The sequence below is a fragment of the Frankliniella occidentalis genome, unplaced genomic scaffold (assembly GCF_000697945.3).
Source record: "Frankliniella occidentalis isolate FOCC.00 unplaced genomic scaffold, Focc_3.1 Scaffold1, whole genome shotgun sequence".
Taxonomy (NCBI): Eukaryota; Metazoa; Arthropoda; class Insecta; order Thysanoptera; family Thripidae; genus Frankliniella; species Frankliniella occidentalis.
The window spans coordinates 1,557,563-1,581,581 of NW_026267131.1; the positions used below are offsets into that span (position 1 = coordinate 1,557,563).

At 48.4% G+C, this 24,019-nt stretch overlaps 3 protein-coding genes across 5 annotated transcripts in view; 1 reads left to right on the plus strand and 2 right to left on the minus strand.

Annotated features, from left to right (window-relative positions):
- LOC113213475 (uncharacterized) overlaps window positions 1-24,019 on the minus strand; it is a 66,921-nt gene that overhangs the window by 37,398 nt on the left and 5,504 nt on the right. The gene's annotated exons all lie outside the window — the stretch shown is intronic.
- Window positions 336-3,490, plus strand: LOC113213446 (uncharacterized). Of its 2 annotated transcripts, XM_052275433.1 has the most exons (9): window positions 336-551; window positions 644-730; window positions 795-1,362; window positions 1,439-1,656; window positions 1,740-1,898; window positions 1,985-2,231; window positions 2,310-2,404; window positions 2,495-2,749; window positions 2,827-3,490. In XM_052275433.1, exons 1-9 carry the CDS (start codon window positions 441-443, stop codon window positions 3,013-3,015), a joined length of 1,929 nt encoding a protein of 642 aa, XP_052131393.1. In that variant the 5' UTR covers window positions 336-440; the 3' UTR covers window positions 3,016-3,490. The 2 variants fall into 2 exon arrangements, with proteins under 2 accessions (XP_052131393.1, XP_052131341.1); XM_052275381.1 differs by having other exon boundaries at window positions 1,985-2,404.
- Window positions 3,236-23,975, minus strand: LOC113213418 (tyrosine-protein phosphatase 10D). 2 transcript variants are annotated; one of them, XM_026432481.2, is made up of 24 exons: window positions 23,618-23,975; window positions 13,015-13,276; window positions 12,650-12,928; window positions 12,371-12,577; window positions 12,126-12,294; window positions 11,583-12,046; window positions 11,372-11,494; window positions 11,156-11,293; window positions 10,872-10,977; window positions 10,622-10,785; window positions 10,444-10,543; window positions 10,169-10,359; window positions 9,795-10,076; window positions 9,617-9,714; window positions 9,307-9,501; window positions 9,107-9,223; window positions 8,447-9,020; window positions 8,192-8,360; window positions 7,840-8,092; window positions 7,484-7,741; window positions 7,251-7,399; window positions 6,920-7,167; window positions 6,029-6,170; window positions 3,236-5,126 (listed from the first exon to the last, which is right to left on the minus strand). In XM_026432481.2, the coding sequence occupies exons 1-23, from the start codon at window positions 23,672-23,674 to the stop codon at window positions 6,046-6,048; spliced, it is 4,728 nt and encodes a 1,575-aa protein (XP_026288266.1). In that variant the 5' UTR covers window positions 23,675-23,975; the 3' UTR covers window positions 3,236-5,126; window positions 6,029-6,045. The 2 variants fall into 2 exon arrangements, with proteins under 2 accessions (XP_026288266.1, XP_026288267.1); XM_026432482.2 differs by lacking the exon at window positions 6,029-6,170.

Here is a 24,019-nt window from a genome sequence, read left to right on the forward strand (position 1 = left end):
AAACGAGTTATTTAGTAATAGTAGTCTGTACGAGAGAGGCTTAGACATTGAATCACGGGTTTCGTTCACAACTGTCACGTGGAAAGAGATTTGGTGATTTGGTCAACCTGTGACCATTGTGCACGGTGGGGACGCGGGAAATCTCAAATGCACTCGCTCTGCTGACTGCGAAAGATAAGTTTGATTTAAGACAGGTAAGCGCGTTTATCATATATTTTCTGTGCTTTTACTACGTAAAACCTGCGGTAGAAAGCTGAAATGTTCGTGTAAACCTCCAAATCTCCCCGCCCCCCCTGCCTCCTCCCCTCACTGGAATACCGGCGAAGTGCTGGGGGGTTGCATTGTTGAGCCTCCCGTTCCTAGGCGTCCACGTCGTGCTCGTTTCGGGGTTGAGCCATTTTGTAAACAGCTGCGATCCCCGCGACCGAGGGAGTCACGCCATGGACTCGGACCACCTCGTCGACCCCCACGCCGTGCCGCAGGTCGACGTGCAGCTCGTGGAGGGCGCCGGGGAAAGGAGCACGCGCCGCCCCGAGCACGCCGACGTCAAGGTAGCGAGGCAAAGCGGGGAGGAAGGTGGGGCTAGGGTCAGACAGGAGGATGGTGATAGTGGAGTCAATGAGCGCAGTCGATTCGCCCGCAGGATGGCGAGTACTCTGTGTGCTTCGAGCGGATGGGCATGGGCGATCTGGAGGTGGTGGAAGTCGTCGATGTGGCGGACGAGGGGAAGGTAAACAGATTGCTTGAGCTCGTACTATTGCTTGAGCGCAACAACTGACCCGCTGTGCTCTCAGCCCCCGAGCGCCCGCGCCGCACCCCACATCGGCGTCCCCCAGGAGGCGTGGCAGCCCGCGGCGCCTGCGGCGCCGTCCTCCGTGTCGTACTGCTACCTAGAGTGGACACCCTCGGAGGACAGCGACGACGAGGACGTCGGGCTGCTCGACGCACTCGACGTGCAACTGCAGGCCTCGCCGAGGGACGAGTGTCAAGACCCCCAGTGCTCCGGGACCTCGCGCATGCAGTTTGCCTTGCAGAGCTCCAAGGGCTCCCAGACGGAGGAAACGATAGAGCCCTTCTCCAGCCCCACCCTGGTGAGGTCCAAGCTGGGCATCACCAATGTGTCCATCATCAATTTGCCGCCCTCGGAGTCCGAGACGCAACCGCAGCTGCTGGCGCAGGCGCACATGTCGTGGCCGGAACAGAAACCCGGCCAGTATGACGATGTTGACGTGGATGATGACGGCATCCTCCTCGATGACGAGGAAGACGAAGTTTGTCGGAGAGCGCCCACCCCGGAGAACACGCCCCAGCATAGCCCTTCCGAGGAGCACCAGCATGGGCTGGGGATGGGTTTGGAGCTGGGTGAGTTACCAAGGGAAGCCCCAACTGCGAATCAGCCGAGGGAGGCGCGACCTTCATCTTATTCTTGTCGTCGCAGACCCCGGGTCCACGCTCTACTCCACTCTCAAGGACATGGCGCTGCTCGACGAGACCTACAGCGGCGGCAGCACGCCCAGCCCCGAGGCCACCCCCGAGGTATCCCCGGGCAGGCCCAGCAGCGCGCAGCAGCAGCAGCAGCAGCAGCAACAGCAGCAGCAGCAGCAGGCCGCGAGCGCCAGCGGCGGCACCCTCGGCCGAGTCTGGAGCCGACTCTTGGTAATTACTGCAAAGCGATTTATTAACTCCTTTCCTTTGTCGCTCCCCACCCACTTGCTTCACGGCTTTCTTGGTTCTGCCAGGGGAGGACGAGTAGAACCCGAACTGAAACCGTCTCCAACACGCCGCCGACCCTAACACACCAAGCGGACACTGAGGACTCGGACGACGCCGACTATGAGGAACGCGTGCTGGAAGTCGATCCCCAGACCATCGACGAGCTCGAGGCGACCCTAGAGGAGGTGCGCGGACGCCGTCGCCGTCGTCTTGCCTTATCGAGATAAAACTCATACCTTTTATTTGTCAACATGATTTTTTTGCCTTCTAGGTGCGACTGGACGGGGATGCCGACGACCCCGTTGTGAGCTACCTCGTGGAGGAGGTGGAGGAGATGGTGCGGGTTCCGGGCACCGCCAGTCGAGAGGTGACTGTCGAAGAGGTTCACGACGACGCGACGGAGGACGAGTTGCCTCCCCCGGCTCCGAGACCGTCCGGGCTGTTGTCGAGGCTGTTCTCCAAGACGAAGACGAGCCAGGACGTCTCGAACAGCAGCGAGCCGGTCAGGAGGACACGAGGTACGGCGGGGGAAGTCCGCGGGGTTGGGGAGGACGCGGAACAGTGGAGTTACTCCCCCGCTCGATCTGCCCCTGCAGGAAGTGGTTCTGCAAAGAGGGGCAAAGTGGAGGCGCCGAGCCGTGACCGGGCACTGCACATACACCGCCTCAAGCCCCGGCAGACCAACAAGGCGGTAAGAAGGCTGGAGGGCGGCGGGTGCCTTGCTGTACGGGGTGGTGTGACGTGGATGACATGGTGACGACGTGCTACCTGCAACCTGCAGGCGCTGCGGAGCTCGCTACCGCGCTGCCTGACGCGGTGGCTGCGGCAGGGCGAGGGCGGCGCGGGCGGCGCCACCACCTGGGGGGCCGAGGGTGACGCGGGGGAGTCGGTGGTGGGCGGCGTGAGTCCCCGCCTGGGGCCCAGGGCGCTGCGGCCGCCGCGGCCCCCCGCCCCCGCCTTCGTCTTCGGCGTCACCCAGCCCCCGGCGCTGCAGCGGACCAGGAGGGCTCCCTGCCCCAAACAGCCCCAGACCGAGGTAGGCAAAGGCGCCTAGAATGATCTTCCACAAAACTAGACCAAGGGATTCATCAGCTTGTTGTATTGTTTACTCAGGATCTGGAAGATGACTCACAGGCAAAGGTCTATAGTGTAAAAACATCGAAAGAGGAGAAGTTATTAGCAGACTTTGGTAGCCAAACTGTTGGGTGCATCGAAGTTCACACCCCTCTGGTGCACAAAGAATCAAGAGGGGTCGAAGCAGTGCTCAATATCACAATGCCCAGTGCGTCTGATAGTTTTTGAGAACTGGACAGATGGTCTAAAACTAATTCATAATACAGTATGACTTCATGTTGTAGAAAGTGTTACACCATCGCATTTTTGTAGTAGATTGATAAAATAATATCAACTTGTCAAAAATACTCAACTAAGCGTTAAAGTTCTGTTGTGTTGTGTTTTTATTAATTAGTAATAAGCGTAAAAGGTCATAATGTACAGAAAAAAGATAGGAAAAAGCAGAACATTATCAGTTACTAATGTATTTCAACAACTCAATTTCAGTCAGATTTTTGTTATCAAGTAGTTGACATCAAGTTTCTCGACTGAAAGTTACTGCAGCAACAAAAAACAAGCAAGAGACAGACAATGCAAAATGGACGGAATCTACTACAGGTATAAGGTGTAATATAAAATTTCTTGATCAGAAAGCTCTTAGAAATAAGAATTTAAAAAATTTATAGACTATGCTTGTTAATATAAACATGTGACTTCATTTAAATCAGACTACAATCATACTGCTTGGTTCTGATTGGTCCCTATAATGTCAATCAGCATACACAGAGACAAATGCATGCAATAATAAAAAAAATCTAATCACAAAAAAACTAGCACAAAAATAATGATGTGACGACACTGCCATGATTAAGTCAAATACTGTACATTTGGTTCAAAACTTCATACATAATATATAGAATTCATTAAGATGAAGTAGCTGCCATGACATCAGGGCAGGATGAGGTAAATGCATTAATTAAACTCAACGCAATTTTACAGAAACAAAATAAGATGCTCCTTAGGTATCTGATCAGCAAAAAGCAAGGAATTGTTGCATATCTTACTGACAATCACCATTAAGGATTGTGCATGAGAAAAGTAGAGGTAATAATGTCTAATATGGTAACCATTTATGCTAAGATCTGGCACTAACAATTAACATGTTTCATCCAAGTCATTCAATTTGTCTGAAGGTATAAGTACATTCACCAGATACACATTTTACAAATTAAAACAATTCACAAAATAGTCATCTTATAAAATCAAAAACTAAATCAGATCTCAGTTTTATAGTGTTAAACTCTTTCTTCTAGGGCCTAGAAAAGCTATGGAATAAAGTATCTTCTGTACGTATTTCTTAGAGATAAGGAAGAGGGGAAGATGATAAAAAACGTTGACTGACAGTGAGCGATGTCCAAAACACTAAATGCACACATGTATCTTAAAATTATTATCACAATGCTTAACAAATATTCACAAGGGCACTGTTCTCCAAGTTCAAAGTATAAAAGTTTAGCATGAGAGCAATGAAAATAAGTGAAATTGTTAGGAGCAGCACCCTCCCTGTAATCATTACAATCCAAGTATAAAAATAAAATAGAGGTATTTTGAGACTGGCAAGGAGTTAGCCAAGAATTAAAGTCGATAAAAGCAAGAATTTGTGATAAAGAAGGCTGAACTAGCTCAGATTAATGTGATCACTTTGCTTAAATGCAACCTAACAGGAATTTTCTAAAGAAAACAAAAACAAATGTATCATACCCAAACCACATAGATTCTCTCAAATTAAAATCCAGTGGTTGTTCATGATACGTTTTGTACAAATCTTAAAGAGACGGCATAATCACATAAACAGACCAACTCAAGCAACTCCTCACAGTTTTCCGAATGGAAGCTAGGAATTTAAAAAAGAGAATAGTTCTACTGTAATAATAAACACTAGAATTGAAAATTTATCACAATCAAATTTTTCTCACATGAACAATAAAATAATTTGTCAATTGTTCCCTCTTTATGGATTATTGCAGGAATTTTGCAAGAGAAACGTCTTGAAATATAACATAAGTCCGTCATGATACAGTATAATATCTTAAGGTAAAAACAACTATAGCACAATCAAAAGGTTGGCGTATCTCACTAGCATGACATGGCCCGGTGAATTCTATTAACAGTCAACAATAGAATTTGTTTTGCCATGCTTTTCACCATGTGCTAATTGATACATCAATATCTTGTGGAAACTAACTAGAAAATACAATTTAGGGCACATTTGATGACTGGAGCGAGGTTGATTCACATGTACTGAGAATCTGACAGGATGTAGGATGCTCACATGCCAGATTCTGCAATACCTTCATCATCTGCAAAAACAAAAACAAAACAAAAAATGTATAAGGAATCTAGCAAATCAAATAACTTGAGGTGGCTATAGCCTCATGAGGACTGAGGCATGAGGCACACAATTCTTGAACAGTTTCAAAGCAAATTATCATTTTGGGGCACTGTGATTGGCCTAGACTGGCCCATCTCATCCTCATTAGACTAAATCCACCTCAAGTAACACACATATGCTATCAAACAATCGTCATTGAAAAAGCAACACATAATTACGCTGTACTGTCAGGGTACATTAGCTGTCCATAGAGCTACTGATCTTATTTCGGGCCAGGCATTGATTTGGGTATCGGATATAAGGGTGAATGGTGAGCAAATATTAAGAGTGGCTATTCAAAATTGCAACATTTTGACATGACATGACACTATTTGCTTTACAGCCATCCTGCATATCCAATATTATTTGAATTAATACTTGATCTGAAATAAGCTCAGCAGCTCTGTAAAGATAGGCGCACACAAAAACTACATGCAGACAACATAAACTGCAAGCAATCATGCATTTAAAAAGAGAAACATCAGGTTATGAAGAAAAGATACTGTGTAAGACAAGATAGATGGATAGATATTATTTTCCCCGAAACTTAACCAAGTAAATTAGAGTTGATACTGATATTAGGCTGAGTTTGGATTGAGCATAAAGAACATTGTATTTATAAAGGCAACAGACAACCATGCAGAACCTAAGACTAATGAGGAACAATCATATCAAGAGGCTGCATATACAAACAATTCCTCAGCTGTACTGCTAAATAAAGATCAAAAGTACAATGTAAGCTTAGCTAGCAAGGCTAACTAGACAGCGAAACTACCAAAAAAATTGTAACCATAAAAATGAGCAGGCAAAAGAAATGAACCCAAATTTTACCAGGTATCACACCATTTTCATTTTTCACTCTCGCCCTTAGTTGTTGTGGCACCAGAGGTGCCATCAGATGACTTAGAAGACATGGCACAGCGAACAGATGCAGCAACAGAACGAAGAGCGCAACGAACTCCATTCCACCATTCTATGTACGAAAAAAAGTTTGCTAACACACTTAACACAACCACTTTTCTCTGGTTGAGATAGGCGATACTCAAAAACTCTTGTTAAGGCATACTTCCAATATTAAGGACCAGTAAATTCTAAATAGTCTAATACTCAAACCTAATGATCCCTAACAATATACCCCATCCTCTTTGATTAATCTCAGCCCATGAATAATTATATCAAAGACAGCCATCAAATGATAAGAATATTTCTAGGAAGTATAATCCAAAGCATTAGGAAATAAAGGATACCAAGTACCAAAGAAAGAAAATAAAAATGTATACAAATATATCAAGTAAGGTGAAATGTAAAGGAATCTGAGAGTAGGGAACACAAGGATATCAAGCCAGGGTAGTATGTAGGTACTTAAAAAAGTAGGCACCTTCACAAACTTGAGAGCAAGAACCTAAATTAATCATTAAAAAACATTTAAAATCAAATGCTGAGCAGCCCAAAAATAGTCCAGAAGACACCTTCACCAGGACAAGGGGAGTATTTACAACATTTCCACCATCCCACCTCCAAACACATATGTTAACTGAAAACCTCATGCCAACAACTGTTGCTACAGCTATAATGAGGTCCATTGAAAGACACAGGTTTAAGTTTTCTAAATGAATCAAACATATGAAACCAGTTCAAATGTGTGTTGGTCTCTTGTGTCTTTCAGGAGAACACTGAATGAAAGTCAATAGTCGATTAGATTCAAAATGGGTACAAGTTTACCTTCAAAGCCTTGGTTGTGATGAGCCTCTCGTTGTGTGGAGCCAGGACCACCTCCACCTTCGTTCCCTTCTAGCACAGCTAGCAGGCACTGATGTATACATATGTACTGTTGCTCAGTTTGAACCATCCAAACTCTCTCCTTACGCATTTGCCAGACAATGCCAAATATGTCAACACAATCTGAATGGGACAAACTTTGAAGAATCCGATCTAGGGCTATAAAGGTACCAGAGCGCCCAACACCAGCACTGAAAAGAAATAAGATTAGATCAGACTTTCATCCTGCTTTGAACACATTTCACTGAAATAAATGCAGAAAGATAAATTTTACCTGCAATGTACAACAATTGGCCGCTGGTCAGGCCCAACTCTATCTCTAAAAGCTCGCACAAATCTGACTAAGGTTTGAGGAGGGTTGGGCACACCAAAATCTGGCCAGGTTGTGAAGTGGAAGTGCCTCATCACACGAGATTGCTCACCCTGTGTACACAGAAAATACAAAATAAACTAACGCATAACACACCCAATAAGATGGGAGATTTGCTACAAAAGATGGAAACGCACTCTGCACATGATGAATTCTGTGATAGTCCAGTCAGGGTAGTGACTGTCATTTAGTATAGTGACACAAATGTCACCATAGTACACAGGAAGTGTGTCATAAGGCCAGTAATGATCACACTTTTCTCTCCCTTTCTCAATGCATCGAGTTAACATAACAATGGCACGTGAATTAGACTCCCAGCACATTCTCCAGAAGTCATCTCTAGTAGAATGCAGGGGTCCTTGAGTGACTATAAACTCTCGAGGAGAATTGTGTCCCTAGAAAGAAAAACATACAAAATTAAATTATTGTTTTATGATTGGATAAAAAAGAAAACAAAACTAGAAATTAAACCAATACACTCATTTTGACTTACAGGTACATAATTTGCATTGATGTAATCTGACCCTTCTTCATCATCTACGGGTTGAAGCTTGACTCTTGAGTGATCATATGGCAAAATATTTGTAAAGCGATTCTTGGGACGGTTGCATGGCAGATCAGCTGCTGAACAACTTTGTTCACGCCCAACATGCTTCAACTCCTCAAACTCTTCAGAAAACCTGAAGTCTGAGTCTGCTGACATTAGACGATAATGGTCTGCAAAGTTCTCCAAACGAATTGCTCGGCTATAATTGTGTCAAAGAAATAATATTGGTTTTAAAAAAAGTTATTCCTATTTTGAATAATTATTTCTGCATCCAACCATTTAGGATAAATCATTTTACCTAGTCACAATTACACTGTCTGGTAAAGACATATTATCGTTGTTGCGTGTATCAGTAGCTTTTTTGTGAGCTGATCTTCTTCTTCGAAGTAATAGAATGGTAATTAACAGTAGCACCACCAAGGCTGCTGGGACACCAACTCCAATGAAAATTGGAGTGTTGTCTTGATCTGTTGATTAAATTAAACAACCATAAATTAAACTACCATACACTAGTTAAAAAGGTTGATAGGTTGTTAGCAACTTAAAGAATTACCTGTCTGAATTGGGAAAGAGTAATGTGTATCTGTAAACTTATCTGGGGCAGTAAATGCTCTAACTTTGACACGATAGGTTGAACCTGATTTCAAAGGACCATTGCAATATCCAGGTCGAGTTTTGTCACAATTCATGGAACCAATTGTAAAGTCTTCAATTGTTGAGTTTTTAAAGGGATAATAGGGGTCCATAACTTGGAAAGGGGGCCAAATACTATACGCTTGAACATCCTTCCAGCTTGGCATTTCAAGCCCAGATGAGTTCTTTGTATCATCTTCAGCAACAATTATAGTATATGATGTCACAACACCATTGGCATCTGAAAAATAATTTTTCCGGAAACGAATTTGAATTGACGTGGTGCTACGACACACTTCGGTTGGAACCAAAGTTCCAGATGATCTAGGCGGGGGTAAAATTGGCATCTTTTGCTTCCATACTGCTTCAGGTCCATAGCCCACTCGTGTTTCTGCTTGAATCCTAAATACATAGGTTTTTCCTGGAAAGAGTCCTTTGATTGTGCCATGAATTTCCCATGGGTTAAAGTCTCGAACTTGAGTGTGGGTAGAGCCCTATGAGATAAAAAGACATTTTAAAAATAAATATGAAAGCATAGTAAATTTAACTGAAAATCCGACAGTCTGAGGTGTAAACATACATCTAACCCATATGTGATGGTAAACTTTCGAATGATACCATTCTGCTGGTTACTTGGCAAAGCCCATTCAAATGAGATATCGCCAGGCAAAATATCAACCGGAACAAACTTCTCCACCTACAAAATAGAAAGCCTATTGGTAGAAACTTGTACATAATTCAAATAGGTTGCATGCTTACAAACACTATTTCAACACATACCTTGCCAGGCACAGATTCATGTGTTTGGAAAATTGCAGACACTGGAAGAGACCGTCTCAAGACAGAGGACTCAGTGCCAGATCTCACAACAACAGTGAAAGTGTAATTTCTATGAGGTTTAAGTTCACTGATGGTGATAGAGTCTCCTAATGTCAAATTCTGGATTAAGAGACCCTCTGTATTTAGATATTGTACCTATATGAAGGAAGAAAGGAAACAAAACATGAACATTTATTACAATGATTCCTGAAAGAGGTCATTATAGAAAGAAATAATTTCCACAAATTTCACCAAATAATGTTAAGTATACCTCAAATGCATTAAATTCACCCCTAGGTGGTTCCCAAGTCAGTGTAATATCTGTATCTGTTATCTGGGAGGCATTGATTCCAACAATAGGTTCAGGGTCTAAAAGATAACAATAAAGATATAGAAATCATACTTAAGGAAAAGAAAGCACAATGCACAATAGTTTGTAAATTACTTACACATGCGGTCTTGTCTCTGAAGAGGTAAACTAGCTACTCCATCGGATACTGTCCAAACTGTGATGTTGTACAACCTGCCAGGCACAAGGCCAGTAAATATTACTTTAGATGATTCAGTGTCGTTGGCAAGTTTTTCGCGGTCTGGAATGGAGGGATCTGATAGCCGGAATCTATATCGGTCAAAGTGAGATGAAGTCTGAGGTGTTCTTGTATAACGGAGAGTTAGTTGACCAGTCTCTTGCAGATTGCTTACTACCAATACCTCAGATTGGATAAGTGGCACTAGAAATAAAAAAAAAGATTTGATTTCAATAAATACAAAGTATTTTTTATCTGACTCCTGCCCAACTTCCATATATTATCAATTCACTTACTTGTTCTGGCTGACAGTTTAGTTGTACCGGAATGCAAATTATAGCTGACAGTCTGTATTTCCATAGCATATTTTACTCCAGGCATTAAATCAGTGATGAGAATTCGAACCATAACACCTTCATCATCACCAGTGTCATTAACATTACGGGATTTAGGGGCAGGATCGACGCCTCCATCCTCAGCTTGCCACCTAGAAAATTTAAAAAGTGTAACGTCATGCAAAAACTAAACAGACTAACACTGAGGAATTAAAATTAATATTAATAATCCTTACATGATAATATAATACTCAATGCGACCCTCTGGACGAGGAAATTCCAAAGTCACATTGTTAGAATCAATCAAGCGAGCAATATTTGAGACAGGGTTTGGACCTGAAACCAGAAGTAGTTGGTTAGAATTTATCAGAAAAAATCTGAGGGAGAAAACAATAGAAATTTTCTGATACATACGGACTGTGTGATTAACTTCTTGAGGGGCACTGCTTTCCACTCCAAAACTAACAGTGTTAACCTGAACCATATACTTTTCTCCAGGGGTCATATCTGTGACTTCAGCTTCTGTTTCTCGTACTGCTGGAAGTTTTACCCATCTCTCATCTTCCTCAGTGCGATACCTAAAAATGAAAAGGTATTAAGTAGACTTCACAGTTTGGAAACATCATTCACTGTCAGAGGAAAACTGTATTCATTTTGCATTTACCTGATGGAATATTCAGAAAATATTGAGTCTTTTGGGCTTTCCCAGCGCACTAGAACTGAATTACTAGTCACTTTTTCGATGCTCAAATTTCTTGGTGGATTAGGATCTGAAACAAACAAATTAAAAATATTGAAAGTTTTCAATATTATTGAACAAGCTCAAGCAATACTTTAACTTACAGCAGAGTTCCTTTCTGCATGCAAGAACACAGAATTTTACAATAAAGAGAGCAAAAAAGATTCTCAACCAAAAATTTTTTTAAAAAATGTCAAAAACCAACTTACACACTGCTTGGAAGTAATCATGAGGTTCACTTTGAAGCCCATGGCTCACAGCAAACACTTCAACCTCATAACCAGCCCCCGGATACAAATTATCAAGGACCAGGCGTGAGTCTGTAGTCAATGTAGTGACACGGGCTCCTGGAAAGGAATATAAAACAACATGTGACTGTAAAAAGATCAAAGCACTCAATGAGGAGAAATTTTTGTTATCATTACCTGTATCATTCCTAACATAGGTGACCTCATATTTTTCTTGCCTTGAATTAACATCTGATTTCCAAGATATATTCAGCCCATTGATAATTGGGCGCAAGTCTTCAATAATGGGTGAGGATGGAACTAAAATAGAAATAAGAATAGATAAATCATTTAAAATCCAATGGACAAACAGACAAAATGATCCTTCAAAAAAGTAATATGAGCTTACGTGTAGCAACATATATGTTGGTGTGGTTTGAATCTAATCCATTACTAGTAGCCTGAACTGTCACAGAATAATTTCTTCCTGGCAATAAGGACTCCAAAGAAAGTGATGTTTGATCTTTATCAACTAGCACAGAGTTGCTATCACCATTGTATGTTTCAACTTCATGATAAGTAATTTTATAGCCTTCCTGGTAACTTGAATTGTCAGGTGACCAAGTGATCTTCACAACTCCTGTCTTGTCATCAGTGGCAGAGTGTAAATCTTGAACAGGTAATGGCTTCAATGTCACATTTCCTGACGCTGGCCAGGAGGTAACTTTGCCAGAGACTGTTTTAACAAGGACTTGGTATGTTTTTCCTGCTTCCAAACCATCTCGAAATTCCCAGGCTGTAGGCTCATCTCGATTTCTTGTCACTGGTGGCTGTCTTCTTACAGATATGGAAACCTGGTACTTATCAAATTCACTACAGAAAAGAAATAAAAATTAGCACAGGAGAAAGTTGATGAAGGGGAAATGTAATTATGTTCTAAAATGATAATTACCTATTTCCTTTAGGTGGTTCCCAATGAACCTTGAAGGAGTTGGATGTAATGCTATTTTTGTCAAAAGTGACATTCATAGGTCTCAAGGGAACTGTCCTATACTGTGCAGTTGTAGGGGCAGATACTTCATCTTCACTGACAGTCTGCACAGATATATTATAAGCCCGTCCTGCAAAATTAAATTGTCACTAGCAAAAGAATATTATGGGTTGAGTAGCACTTGAATAATAATGTAGCTTGTATACCTGGTACTAGTCCTTTAAACGCTGCTTGTGCAGGACCAGGTGGTTCACCCTCTTTTTCGACATATAAAACACTTTCAACAGCATCAGGAGGATCTATGGAAACCTTGTAATGCAGGTAGACTCCAGGAGGATACGGTGGCTGCCACAATACCAATAATGTTGTTTCATTACGGAACCATACAATGAATTTCCCCGGTGTGTTGGGTTCTGGAATGAGAAACAACGTTATTAAAATTTATACGAAATTGCTTCAGAAATAGATAGATACAAAATACGTACTTGTGGTGAAATTCCTTGAGGTGTATGCTCCACTCTCCTTGCCATCATACACAGTAAAGAGCTGGAGCTGATATGTGGCGCCAGGCATTAGATCTTTCAACGTAAACGGACTCACTGCCTCTTCTGACCGCAGCACCGGCTGCTGATGGGGTGATTCAGACAGGTTCACCACCTTCACTTTGAAGTTGTTATAGTGCCCCACAGCTGGTGGGCTCCAGGACACCTGGGCCACCTTACCGCTGCGTACATTTACTGACAAATTGGTAGGCGGGTCCGGTGCTGAAATCAGTTATTTTCACCAGGTTAGTTTATAAAAGAACGTTTAAAAAGAATGAATATAGCGCTTTGTATTGGTTGAGGCATACCTGTGGTGATAGAGGCTGTCCAGGTGAGCCAGTCGTTGACTGTAGAGTTCGAGTAGAAGAGCCAGAACTCATACTTGGTGCCAGGCAGGCCCTGACTGAACTGGATCACGTCCCCGATGTCCCTGCTGGCGATGGTGGCGTTGGGCGGCGGGGAGCCGTGCGGCGGCGAGTAGTCCAGCCGGTAGGAGCCGTCCGGGCTCAGGTTCCCGGGGATCTGGATGACGAGGTCCGCGCCCTCCGCCGCGGCCCACAGCGACACCAGCTGCAACAACAGGCAGAACGGACGTCAACCACTTGGACCACCGCGACCGAGTACCCAATCCCTGCAGCCGTGAATAATTCCATCTGTCACGTGTCATTTGGGCCCCAGTGGTGGTCAGCCTAAGGCGCCTAAGGCAACAGACAGCCCTCCCGCCAATGAAACCATCGGTGTAGCTGGAAGATTCTTTATCTGCAGGTCCGCGTGTATGGTAACGGGTGTTGCGGGATCGCTAAGGTGACCCTGTAGTGGGGGGTTGCAGGAGGACATGGCGCCTTACAAGCGTGGGGAGTAGGCAAACCCGCAACACTGGGGCGCATTCAAAGAAAAACTCCCCCCTCCCCCCCTCAGAATAAAAACCCCACCAAACATTTTCCCGTTCTTACGAACAAACTTCACTTGGGATTTAGAAGTCAGGCAAAGAATAAACTTTAGACAAAAACATCGTTTTTATTTTAAATCATAGATTTGCCACAAACTGTTTTACAGAGTGCGCGCGCGAGACACGCACGCACGCACGTCCGGGTCCCGGTCCCGAGCGAGGCGACACCGGCACAAACGCCTCCTGCATACGCCTCATTCATTCAACATTCAGTATCCATTCAGAATCCATTCGAATCCATTCGTCCGTCCACTCACTCATTCATGCGAGCGAAACGGACCCAGACGTACAGGACATGACGTTGACAGGATGCCGCGCACGGGGAGGGAAAACAACAGAACTCGATAAATGCGGCGCCTTTATAATATGCTTTTTCCATTTGGCCATGGATAACAGCAGAGTCTCGGCCAGATCACGACAGCTTGCGCTGCTTTTTTGTCGGTCCCCAATCTCGCTCCTCGACGAGGCAGGTGGCGGCAGGTGCCGGCTAAATTTGCGCGATCAGTTGCTTTTTCCCTTTGCTCCCCCATCCTATCTCTCATCGTATCTCTCTCTCTCTCTCGCCCGCGCTTCCATCCCTTTCTCCACGTCCTTTCCTTTGTCTCTCCCGCCCCCCTTTCCCCACCTCAAATTAAACTGGGATCCACTGCAATCAATAGAAGCGTCCAACTGAATCGGTTCAGGATCGGCGGGGATCGGGCACTCTCCTCTACCCCCTCCCCCCCCCCTTCGCCCCATTCTCCATCTCCCTCGCCGCCAAAGGGTTGCGCGGGGATGGAGCGAGAGGGGAGGAGGAGGGGTCAGCCAGGGTGCTTCTTGCATTGCTATTCTTACTGGCGAGTCGAGTGCCTGCTTGGCCTGGCAGGCGCGAACGTTGCGTTGCAATAGCGTCGCGGGGGAGGGTTGTGCATAGGGTTAAGAAACCCGCCGCTGTCCCCCGCACCTGCGGTTCCAAACGTAACAACACGTAGTTTTACTTTGGATATCTTTTACTTTACAAAGCGATCAGCAGCGAATAAAGAAAGGAAATCGAAAAGGGGGGGAGGGGGGAGGGAATGCCACACGTGGGTTTCCTCTCGCGCGCACCGCGAGAGTATTGGGAAACATTCCACCACGCCAGGCGTACTCGCGAGGGGTCTGGCTCCCTCTCTCCCTCTCCACACTCGACTTGAAGCTAAACAATGCGAACATTTAACGGCCGGATACTCGCGCCCGTCAGCACCCTCCTGCCTGCGCGGCAGGCGCCCGCGGCGCCCTGTCCTGTACAGTTCAACACCGGCAAAAAAACTAAAGAACAAAATAGTGCTCAAACTATACCTTTCTTGGGTTTGCCTAACTCCCTCCGCTCACAAGGGGCTTAGCCCTTGCGGACCTCTGATCACGGCGCCTTACGGCTCGAGCGAGTAGGCAACCCGCCCGCACGCGACCAGACGGCAAAGTTAGTCTCTCCTAGAGTCCTAGTCTCTCCGTAGTGGGCGGGGCGAATCAGTCCCCTGGCAAATGCGAGGGATTGCACCCCACACGAAATAAAAACAAAAGTGCAGTTTTCTTTCGCTGCCTTTCTTACGTCGTGTTATCCTTGCTTGCGCGGGTTTCTCGTAAACGCGAGGTGAAATAATAATAATGGGCGAGACAAAGGGAGGTAACACTTTGCTCGCGCTTTTGCTCGGGCCGGCTCAGTCTCCGGAACAATTCCCACACATGCGCCGCATGCGCCCGCCCCCGCGCCCCGCGCACGCACCAGAGCCATTGTTGCGTTACGGGGAGGACGCGCGACGCACCTCGAGGAAGGGGCCGCTCAACGCCGTCCACTGTTGGTGGAACTAGACTTTAGATCAAGGGGCACTCCACTCAAAAACCCCCCTAAAAAACACTATATACACCAACCAAGAAAAATCAGAAAAAAATCAGAGAAAAATCAGAAAAAAATCAGAAAAAAAGAAAATGAATTTAGCCAAGAACAGAAAAATCTGTGAACGCTTGAATTTACAGCACTAATACTGGATACTGACATCTTCTGCCTTGTTTTATTACTGAAAGCAGGAACAAGATGTTTGGTGTGCAAAACACAAAATCCAAACCCGACACCTTTACCTCTTCTCTTTTCACGGTTCAGCAGCGCGCGGACGTGACGTCACCTGACCCTAACCACTCTACTCCCCCCCCCCCCCCAAAGCCTGCGCGACCGCTATCACCGTGCAACAGCTGGCTGTGGAGAGAGGGGGGGGGGCGGGGGGGCAACTACGGAGAGGTGAGAGGTGATCATTTGGGGTGTTCCTTTCGGAGTTTCAGAGATAAATCCCACTTGCGAGTCAGATTGCATGGAAAATAGAGAGTGAGTGAAATTCGAGGTCATGTCTCATATCTCACTCCAAAACAGTGGAAATAGTGAGGATTAATAGGGCATTTTTTTTAAGAGCAGGCAAAAAGTAAGGAAAGTAAGCAGCCGGAGAGAGAGGGGGGGGGGCACACCTGACAAACAGGTACCCGAGGCTGGTTAGCTGGTCCTGCCCCTTGGGGCGTCCGGCTGGTACCGTAAGAGGCGCTCGCCCCGCGCACCCGACCCGGCGGCGTACTGACTGTTGCGAGTCAGCGGTGCGGACTGGTGCGGGCGGGACGCACAAGGTCCACGTGGTTGTGGACCTGAGCCACCTGAAGGTGGTACGCACCGGTACGCACCCCATGTCGCGCCGACCAGGACCAGACCAGAGGTACCCGCCGACTGGGACTAGGGGTCGGGTGGGGCGGGGCACTCAGCTGCGAGGCCAGGGCACGCAGCCGCTGCAGCAGCTGCCAGCCCGCGCCGCGCCCCACCTGCAGCTGTCACCGCCGCCGCCGCCGCTGCAGCGGCTCGCCCAAGTCCCGCCACGCCCCGGCAGCTGAGTTGCCAAATCGGCGACTGCCCCGCCCTTGCCTCAGCCCGCCCCTCCCGCCCCCCTGCGCCCAACAAACCAAAGCTTTAGAGCAAATTTCCCACCGGCGCAGGCCGCCGCACCGGCTAAAATGTTATTACCATCGTCAGGACCTCCGCGTCCTCCCCCACGCTTCCTCCTGCTGGCCGGCTGGCGTGGGAGACAGAAAAGATGATAAGAGCGGCAGAAAAAGAAGAGAAAGAAAAAGGAGACCGGCGCGGCGCCGCCCGCAAGTATATAAATTGCGGACGTTTTTGCCAACGAATAAATGAGTAAATAAACGTGTGTTTTTTTTGTTTTGAATGTGTCTGTGATTAATGCCTCTTCTCGAGTGGGAAGTCCATCGCGATCATCATTCATACCACGATGCCTCCATGGCTCCCAGAACACCTTGCGACGAACGTCCTCGTTGTAGCATGGCAACGGCAACGGCCAGTCTCGGTCCGGAGCCCGAACCAGAAAGGACGCCGTCAAAGTTGCGCACCGCCTATCTCTATGGCGCCTACACAATAGCAAAAGGAGCGGGATCATCGTTCAAGAAAGAGAGGGGCTCCGATACTCGTCTTATTTATTGGGAAATGCTACACCTGACCCCCCCCCCCCCAACAAACTGTTTATCGGCTAAAACTTCTAAAGGCAAAAGGGATAGAAGCGCATTGCACGCGGCATCCCGGCTGGTTGATAAGCGCTATGGGAAAGTGTCACGCGTCACTCCCGAAACGCCTCTGGATGGAGTGTCGGCTGGTACACTCATTTCCGTACATTGTTATTCAAACACTAGCAACGTCACATTCCGCAAAATATGTGAATGTACAATGAGTTTCGCGGGTATTCGTCGAGAGTATTCGAGAGTATTGGCGAGTTGTCGCGAGTTTCTTGCAAGTATTTTTTCGTGGAAAGTTTTTTTTTTTTGTCTTTGACTTGGGGAACCCCCCCCCCCTTTTTTTAAAAAGATACTCGCGGTACAGAGGTCCACCCACAAGCCGCCTCTGGCGGAGCCCCGCCGTGCTCCGCTGTTGGAGCCGACGCTGTCCAGACGCTGTCGGCTGTCCAGCAGCGCCAACGGCCCCCGCCGCGGCGCCCCGCGGCACCCACAGCCTCCAGCAAGGTCATTCCCTCCGCTACGCTGTGCTACGCTGCGCTACTCGACGCCGCCAGACGAGGAATTGAATCCATAAACACGACGCGGTATCCGCGGTGTACGGTGAGCCGCGTGAGCAGCCGGGACGGACGGCGCGCGCGCACGCACACCTGCACTCGGCGTATAGAGCGATGCACTTGGCACGGCGCCACCCCACGCCAGGGAGCCGGCTCACTGCACCGCACCGCATAAAAACAATGGCCGATCTTTTTATTTTGAGGAAAAAAAGGAAAATTTAGTTGAGGGACCCATAATTTCAAGGGAAAATTATCAGCTTTTGGGGAAATCTTCTCAAAAAAATGTGGGAATTTCCCTCACTGTTTTGAGGAGAGTTTCTCAAAATCTGAGGAGTTTTTTTGCCCAAATTATGGGAGTTTCTCAAAAGTGTTTCCCCTGAGGACCCCTAAAAAAACCAGACATTGGTTTTACAGTGCGGGAGGAATATGAACAGGCACACACCAGTCCAGGGAGAGGATTTTTTCTTTTGAGAAATAGAGATTTGTACGTCATCTCGGAGAGGGTTTTTTCTAGGGCGATAGGTCTCTGTCCGTCAGTTAACTGAGAATTCTCTCCGCGTCACTTGGAGTGTCCGCCGGGTCGGCTGCCCGCTCCAGGCGGCGCTGGACTAACCTGGACGGCGGGGGGGCCGTCCGGGTGCATGTGGCCTTGCTTGCGGAGTGAGCCAAGCAGCTTGTGCCCACGGAGAGAGGCAGAGAGAGGACGGAACGGAGCGAGAGAGGACGGAGCGAGAGAGGACGGAGCGAGAGAGGACGGAGCGAGAGGAGGGAGAGAGAGAGAGAAGCGGGAGGAGGGGGGAGTGCCCCAAACCTGTCCTCCTGCTATAGAGGGATACAAACTGCTTTTTCCTGGAAGGATTCACTCTACACACTCTCTTTAGACGCATCCAGGTGCGTCTGTCTCCGCCGTCTCCGCCTCCCTCCCTCCATAACCCGCCTGCCTACGCCGCCTGGCCGCTGGAGCGAAAAGGAGACAAGAAAGCGCTAATTTCTCCAGAAAAATCCGAATGATGAGTTCTGTTTGAAAACGAGAGCGAAGAGAGACGAGTCCCACTAACAAGGACTAGAGCTGCTCACTCACACACTAATAACACACTTGCCGTACCTTCATCACAGTAAGAAAAATGAGTCTCAAAACCAGCAAAGAAACCGCAAAAGGAAGGCTAGTCGAGGGAGACAAATAACTCAAACAATTTTGTAAATTTTCAGTAAACCATTTTCTTTTTAGTAATGATAAAATTGTGTAGTTAATTTAGCATTGATTGGTCCCACTATACGTAAAGACGGTTTTGGAAATTCAATTTTGTTTCTCCCCGCCCTGGGCTGTTTCAACGAAATGGTTGTATGCGACATCTGATTAACAAAACGCCCCTTTTCAATTACTTTTCAGCAGTGCCGGGAGCAGCAAGCCGAACAAACGCAGTCTGAATTCTTGTCGGGAAAACTGACCGACCGCTGAACGTAATTATGGGAGGGGGGGGGGGGCAGGTGAGGAGCGGCTCTTCCTTTCTCCCCCCCCCCTTCTCTCTCTCTCTCTCCAGCCGCCACATGTGTGCAACGAGGATGGGGAGAAAACAACAAGCGACCAAATGAAAGAAAGACACTCAAGTTTTCGAACGCACGTCGCGTCGGCCCGGAGCTCATTCATCCTCGTCGCACCCATTAGCAGGGCCGCGGCCGCGTGCGGGTGCAAGAGAGAGAGACTCCACGTCCCCGCCCCGGCCGGCTGGTCCCGCCACGCTCGCCGCAGATCGGGGGCACACTTTACTTTCCACAGCCCCGCGGAGGGCCCCGGCAAGAGGCTCGGGTCGGGCCCGCCGCTGGGGCCCCACGCAGCCGGCCAACGGCGGCGTGGAGCAGCGAGAGCGCACTGGAAACGCAAGTGTGTGAATGTCGCACACTTGTCGGTGTGCGAGCTGCGAGCACCATTCGTACCCACGAAGGCACAAGTGTGTGCATTTCAAATGAAAATTCACACATTTACTCCCTTTCAGTGTACCGAATGGGCATTACACACATACAAGAAGTGAGCGACATTCACACACTTGCGTTTCCAGTGCAAAAGCGCTCCAGCTAGAGAGGATAGCTTAAGCTATCCTGCTAAGCTGGCCAAACGTCATGCTCATTTCCCCAAAACGCTTCTCTGGTGATTTCAATGGAAGAGCGACTGAAGAGCGTGTTGGAGTACAGCACATAGCCCCGCCGCGGTCCCCGGCCCAGCAGCAGGTCTTATTATTAATTTGCCACCGGGACGCGACGCGGAAGGAGGCACCACCTCATCGTGGCACGGCGCCATCTCGGCTGATGCGACTCGAAAAAAATAAATAAAAAAAAGAAGCCATAAAAATAAAAACCTGCCTAGCAAAGGCAATAATACGCGCTCACCGCTGCGCCGGGTTACGCAATGGACACATTAGCATGCACAGTTATAGGATTATTTCTTTTTGCATAAGTTGAACGCCATGTTCGGCAGTGTACCCTAGACGCGCGCGCGAGACCACGTCCAAATTTGTAGAGAGCTACACACGCGGCTTGCAGCTGCAGTTAGGCCCCTAACTGCCGGAGATGCAGACAGCCAATATTATCTCACGAACGGGGTAGGGTGGACCGGAGGGAGGGGGCGGCACCCCCCCCCCTCCCCCACGAGCCCCCCGCCACGCCCCTCTGGGGCCGAAATAGCCGCCTTCCCCCCTTACTTAGCCGGGGCGTACTGCTGCAGCTCCGGTGGTGGTCGAAAGGGGGGGGGGGGCAGGTGAAGGGAGAGGAGAGGGGTAGCGGCAGCACCTCTGAGACTGAGCAGCGATGCGTCCCAAACAAATATACACATACACCAAACCATCGGCCAGTAGGTATATGGGTACGCTGCACTCCCGACACTGCTTCAAAGAAGAAGGAAAACAATTTAAAAAGCAAATTAAATATTAATACTCGTGGTTTTTTCCCCCTTTTACTTTGAAGCGCTGCGATGGCGCCTGCCAGACAATAGGCCCGCGCGCCCCGGCCCGCCGAGCACAGCGGTAATCCTATATCAGAGGGAAGAGTCGGGCCCGACCAGACCATGGCGACGAACCTGCGCCCGACACCGCAAAAAAGGGAAGCAAACTATTTACATTGTTTTCAATGAATTGCAAGATTGCAGCCAGTAGGCACTTTTTATCGCGGTGTAGGAGCGGTATCCAAAAACGTGCCCGGCTCAACGCCGGGGGAGCTTTCCGCGTGGAGTGATCGCCCACAGAGCCCGGAATATTTCGTATACATACACTGTGCCGCATGCAGTCGTGATGATAACCCTGTTTGAAGTTGAAGACGCATGCACCCGTGCGGTGCGACCGGCCTTGTCTGACAGCCTCTCTCACCACGGCGCCTTACGGCCCCTCGCCGGTAGGCAACGCCCCCACAAGCATACAAGCGGTAAAGTATACAAGTAGCTAAATAGCTAAATTGTGCTCTGGGGCCCGAGGGCCACCCTGTGCCAGGTCCAGGTGTAGCTGACTGGCCCCGCTCGCTCCTGTAGTTATGCTGTATCGCACGCACGAGTGCGGGCGGGTTGCCTACTCGCCCGGCCCGTAAGCAGTGAGCGACAAGCAAGCCTCCCCGTCTGCCGCATAACTACAGAAGTGCGCGGGGTTGCTCAACCACCTGGTGTGTCCCCTCCTCTCTCTTCCTCTGCTCCGAATGCTTCGTCTCTGCTGCATGCAGGGTGCAGTGTCACAGGGCATATTATTCACTTTCCCACACTGCAGAGCTTCCGCCCGTGGGTCCGTGGGTCGGCCCCGGGACGGTCGCTGCGGGGTTGCAGCGCATGTGCGGGGGAGGGCGGGCGCGCAGATAGGAGAGGGAGAGAGAGAGGCAGACACGTGTCGCATCCGCCGGGCCAGAGGCCGCCCCCCGCTGCAGAGCCATGCAGAGTTCGAGGCTGCCCAGCTCACACCCGCCCACCGCTGTGACGCGGAGCTTAACGAAGGCCTTAATGACGGGGTCCTTAAGAGGCCCTTTAAGGTCCTGAGCACAGGGGTCACGCACACACACCAAGGCGTGAAGGGCGTAACGCCGCGCTAATGTGTAGGTCCGCGCCGACCCGGTGACGATTTCTCTCTCTCTGCGTGCCACGGTCCAGGACGCCGTTGAAGTGACCCCAGCGGACACGGCCGCCACACGGAGGTGCACTGGGCGGCGCGGACGCCGCCAAGGCCCCGGCGGCGGCGGCGCCCATCCGGGACCGACATGTGTCTCGGGGATGGCGTGCATGGCGCGCCCGCGGCCGCGCCGTACATCCTGGTCGGGCGGCGTGAGAGCCTTCATCGCCCTGAGGAGGAAGAGTGTATCGAACTCCGGCGGCGCAACGCATAAGCAGGCGCAAGTGGAACGCCCCGACCCGACCCGCATCCACGGGGAACGCCTTTTGTGCGGCGGGGCGCCGGCGACGATGTTGCGCATGAGTCTGTCAACCACCCCGCCCCGCCCCGCCACGCCCCCAGCGGTAGGAGTAGGTACTGAAGTGGCATAGCTTGATGTCGGTATGGTCGGCTCCGGCAGCTCCAGCGGCAGCGAAAGTGAGCCGCGCCCGTCCCGTCCCGTACCGCACCGCCTCCTCCGCGCCCGTCTCTATCCCTCCCCCGTCTCGGCCGCGCCGCCCCTCTCGCTCGCACTCACTCGCACGCCCGGGGGCGCGGCGCCGCGCGGCGCACGGCAGCGCACGGCAGTGCACGGCAGTCGAGCCCCCGCGGGGTGCGGCGACGCCGAGCCGGGCTACACTGCGCGCAAAAGCGCCCCGTTTCCTGTCGAGATTTTGATCGAGGCGGGTGTGCTGTGCTTGTTGGGCTGGCCGGTGCCCGCCGCTGCCGCCGGCAGTGGCCGCGCTGGTTCACCAAACACAATGGCCATGCGCCTACCCTGTCAGCAATCCGATGCACTCTCCTCCCTAATCCAATGACACTGCTCCCTGATCCGGACTGGATTATCCTCGCCCCCCCCCTCTCCCTTCGGACAGCGTTTGCGACCATGTTAGAGGCCCGTTCGCCAAACCAAACCGGTCTTAAGACAGTGTTGCCAAGTGGAGAAAATTTCTCTGATGAGGATGATAAAAAAAATTGTCTTGTCTCCCATGACCCAACCTACTGCCTTTTCTGAAAGTAAGATTCAATCAAAGGCAGAGACTGGGCTGTCATGGGGCTTCAGGAGAAATTAGTTTTGACATGTCCTAATGAAGAGGTTGACAACTGCAGTGAGTAAGAGGAATGTGACAGGGCACCGCAAGAGCACCTGATTTGATGTCTGACAGGTATCTCTGTAGTCACGTCATTGTGACTTATTAGCGTTTTATGAATTTCTCTCACAATGTCTGAAAAAAAAAATCAAATAATACCACCAAAATAGGAGAAGAAATATGTCTGACCTCAACCTCTAAGCTTCGCAACCACAGAATGCAACAAATAATATCTACCTAACCTGAATAGATAACATAGCGCCTGAAAAACAGATAAAACGGATGGGGTCTGACTTTGACAAGCTGTGTTAGAGAGAAATGTAAAAATGTTCACACTAATACTATAAGCAATAAAGGATAACAACTATATGAATTAGCAATTGATAAGCCATAATGTTAAACAAACACCTGTTGAACGCAAAAAGAGTTGCTGGAGTTTGCAACAGGTGGCCACAGCCAAAATATTTTTTAGCATGTAAACTTAAATAAAATGGTGAAAATAATGGCTTAATATACAAGGCACTTGGTGTTAATAGGAGATAGTTTACTCAAAATTTACCATGATGAATGCACAGCAAATTAATCAATACCACAGTACATAGTAATCCAAGTTATCAAATGTAGGTAAGCAACCTGTTGGATGCAATGTAGACAGAGTCATATAACAAATGAAAATGTTAACTTACCCGCCACAGCAGAAAAATTAGGTATCCATAAGACATGTCGAACCTTCTCGACTGCATTATTCCTTCCAGGACTCAGGTGGCAAATTCACACAAACATTTGTCCCACTTCCACATTCCTTCACGACTCGACACTCAAAGCATCCACCTACAACCATCACCGCACAACTAACGTCTCGACGCCATAATGGGCACGTCTGATGCACCTTAAAATCTTCATGTTTTGAGTCGTTTCCAGCAAAGTTTTGAGATTTCACTCTTTTCACCACCAAAACAAGTCTTCCAGCCGTCACAACACAAGCAATCTGTTCCCACACCGCGTACGTCTGCCTTGGTCCACAGCCACCTACTGAAAGCTCGTCTGGCTTTCGGCTTCGGCATCTTTCTTCCGTGGCGCGCTCTGGC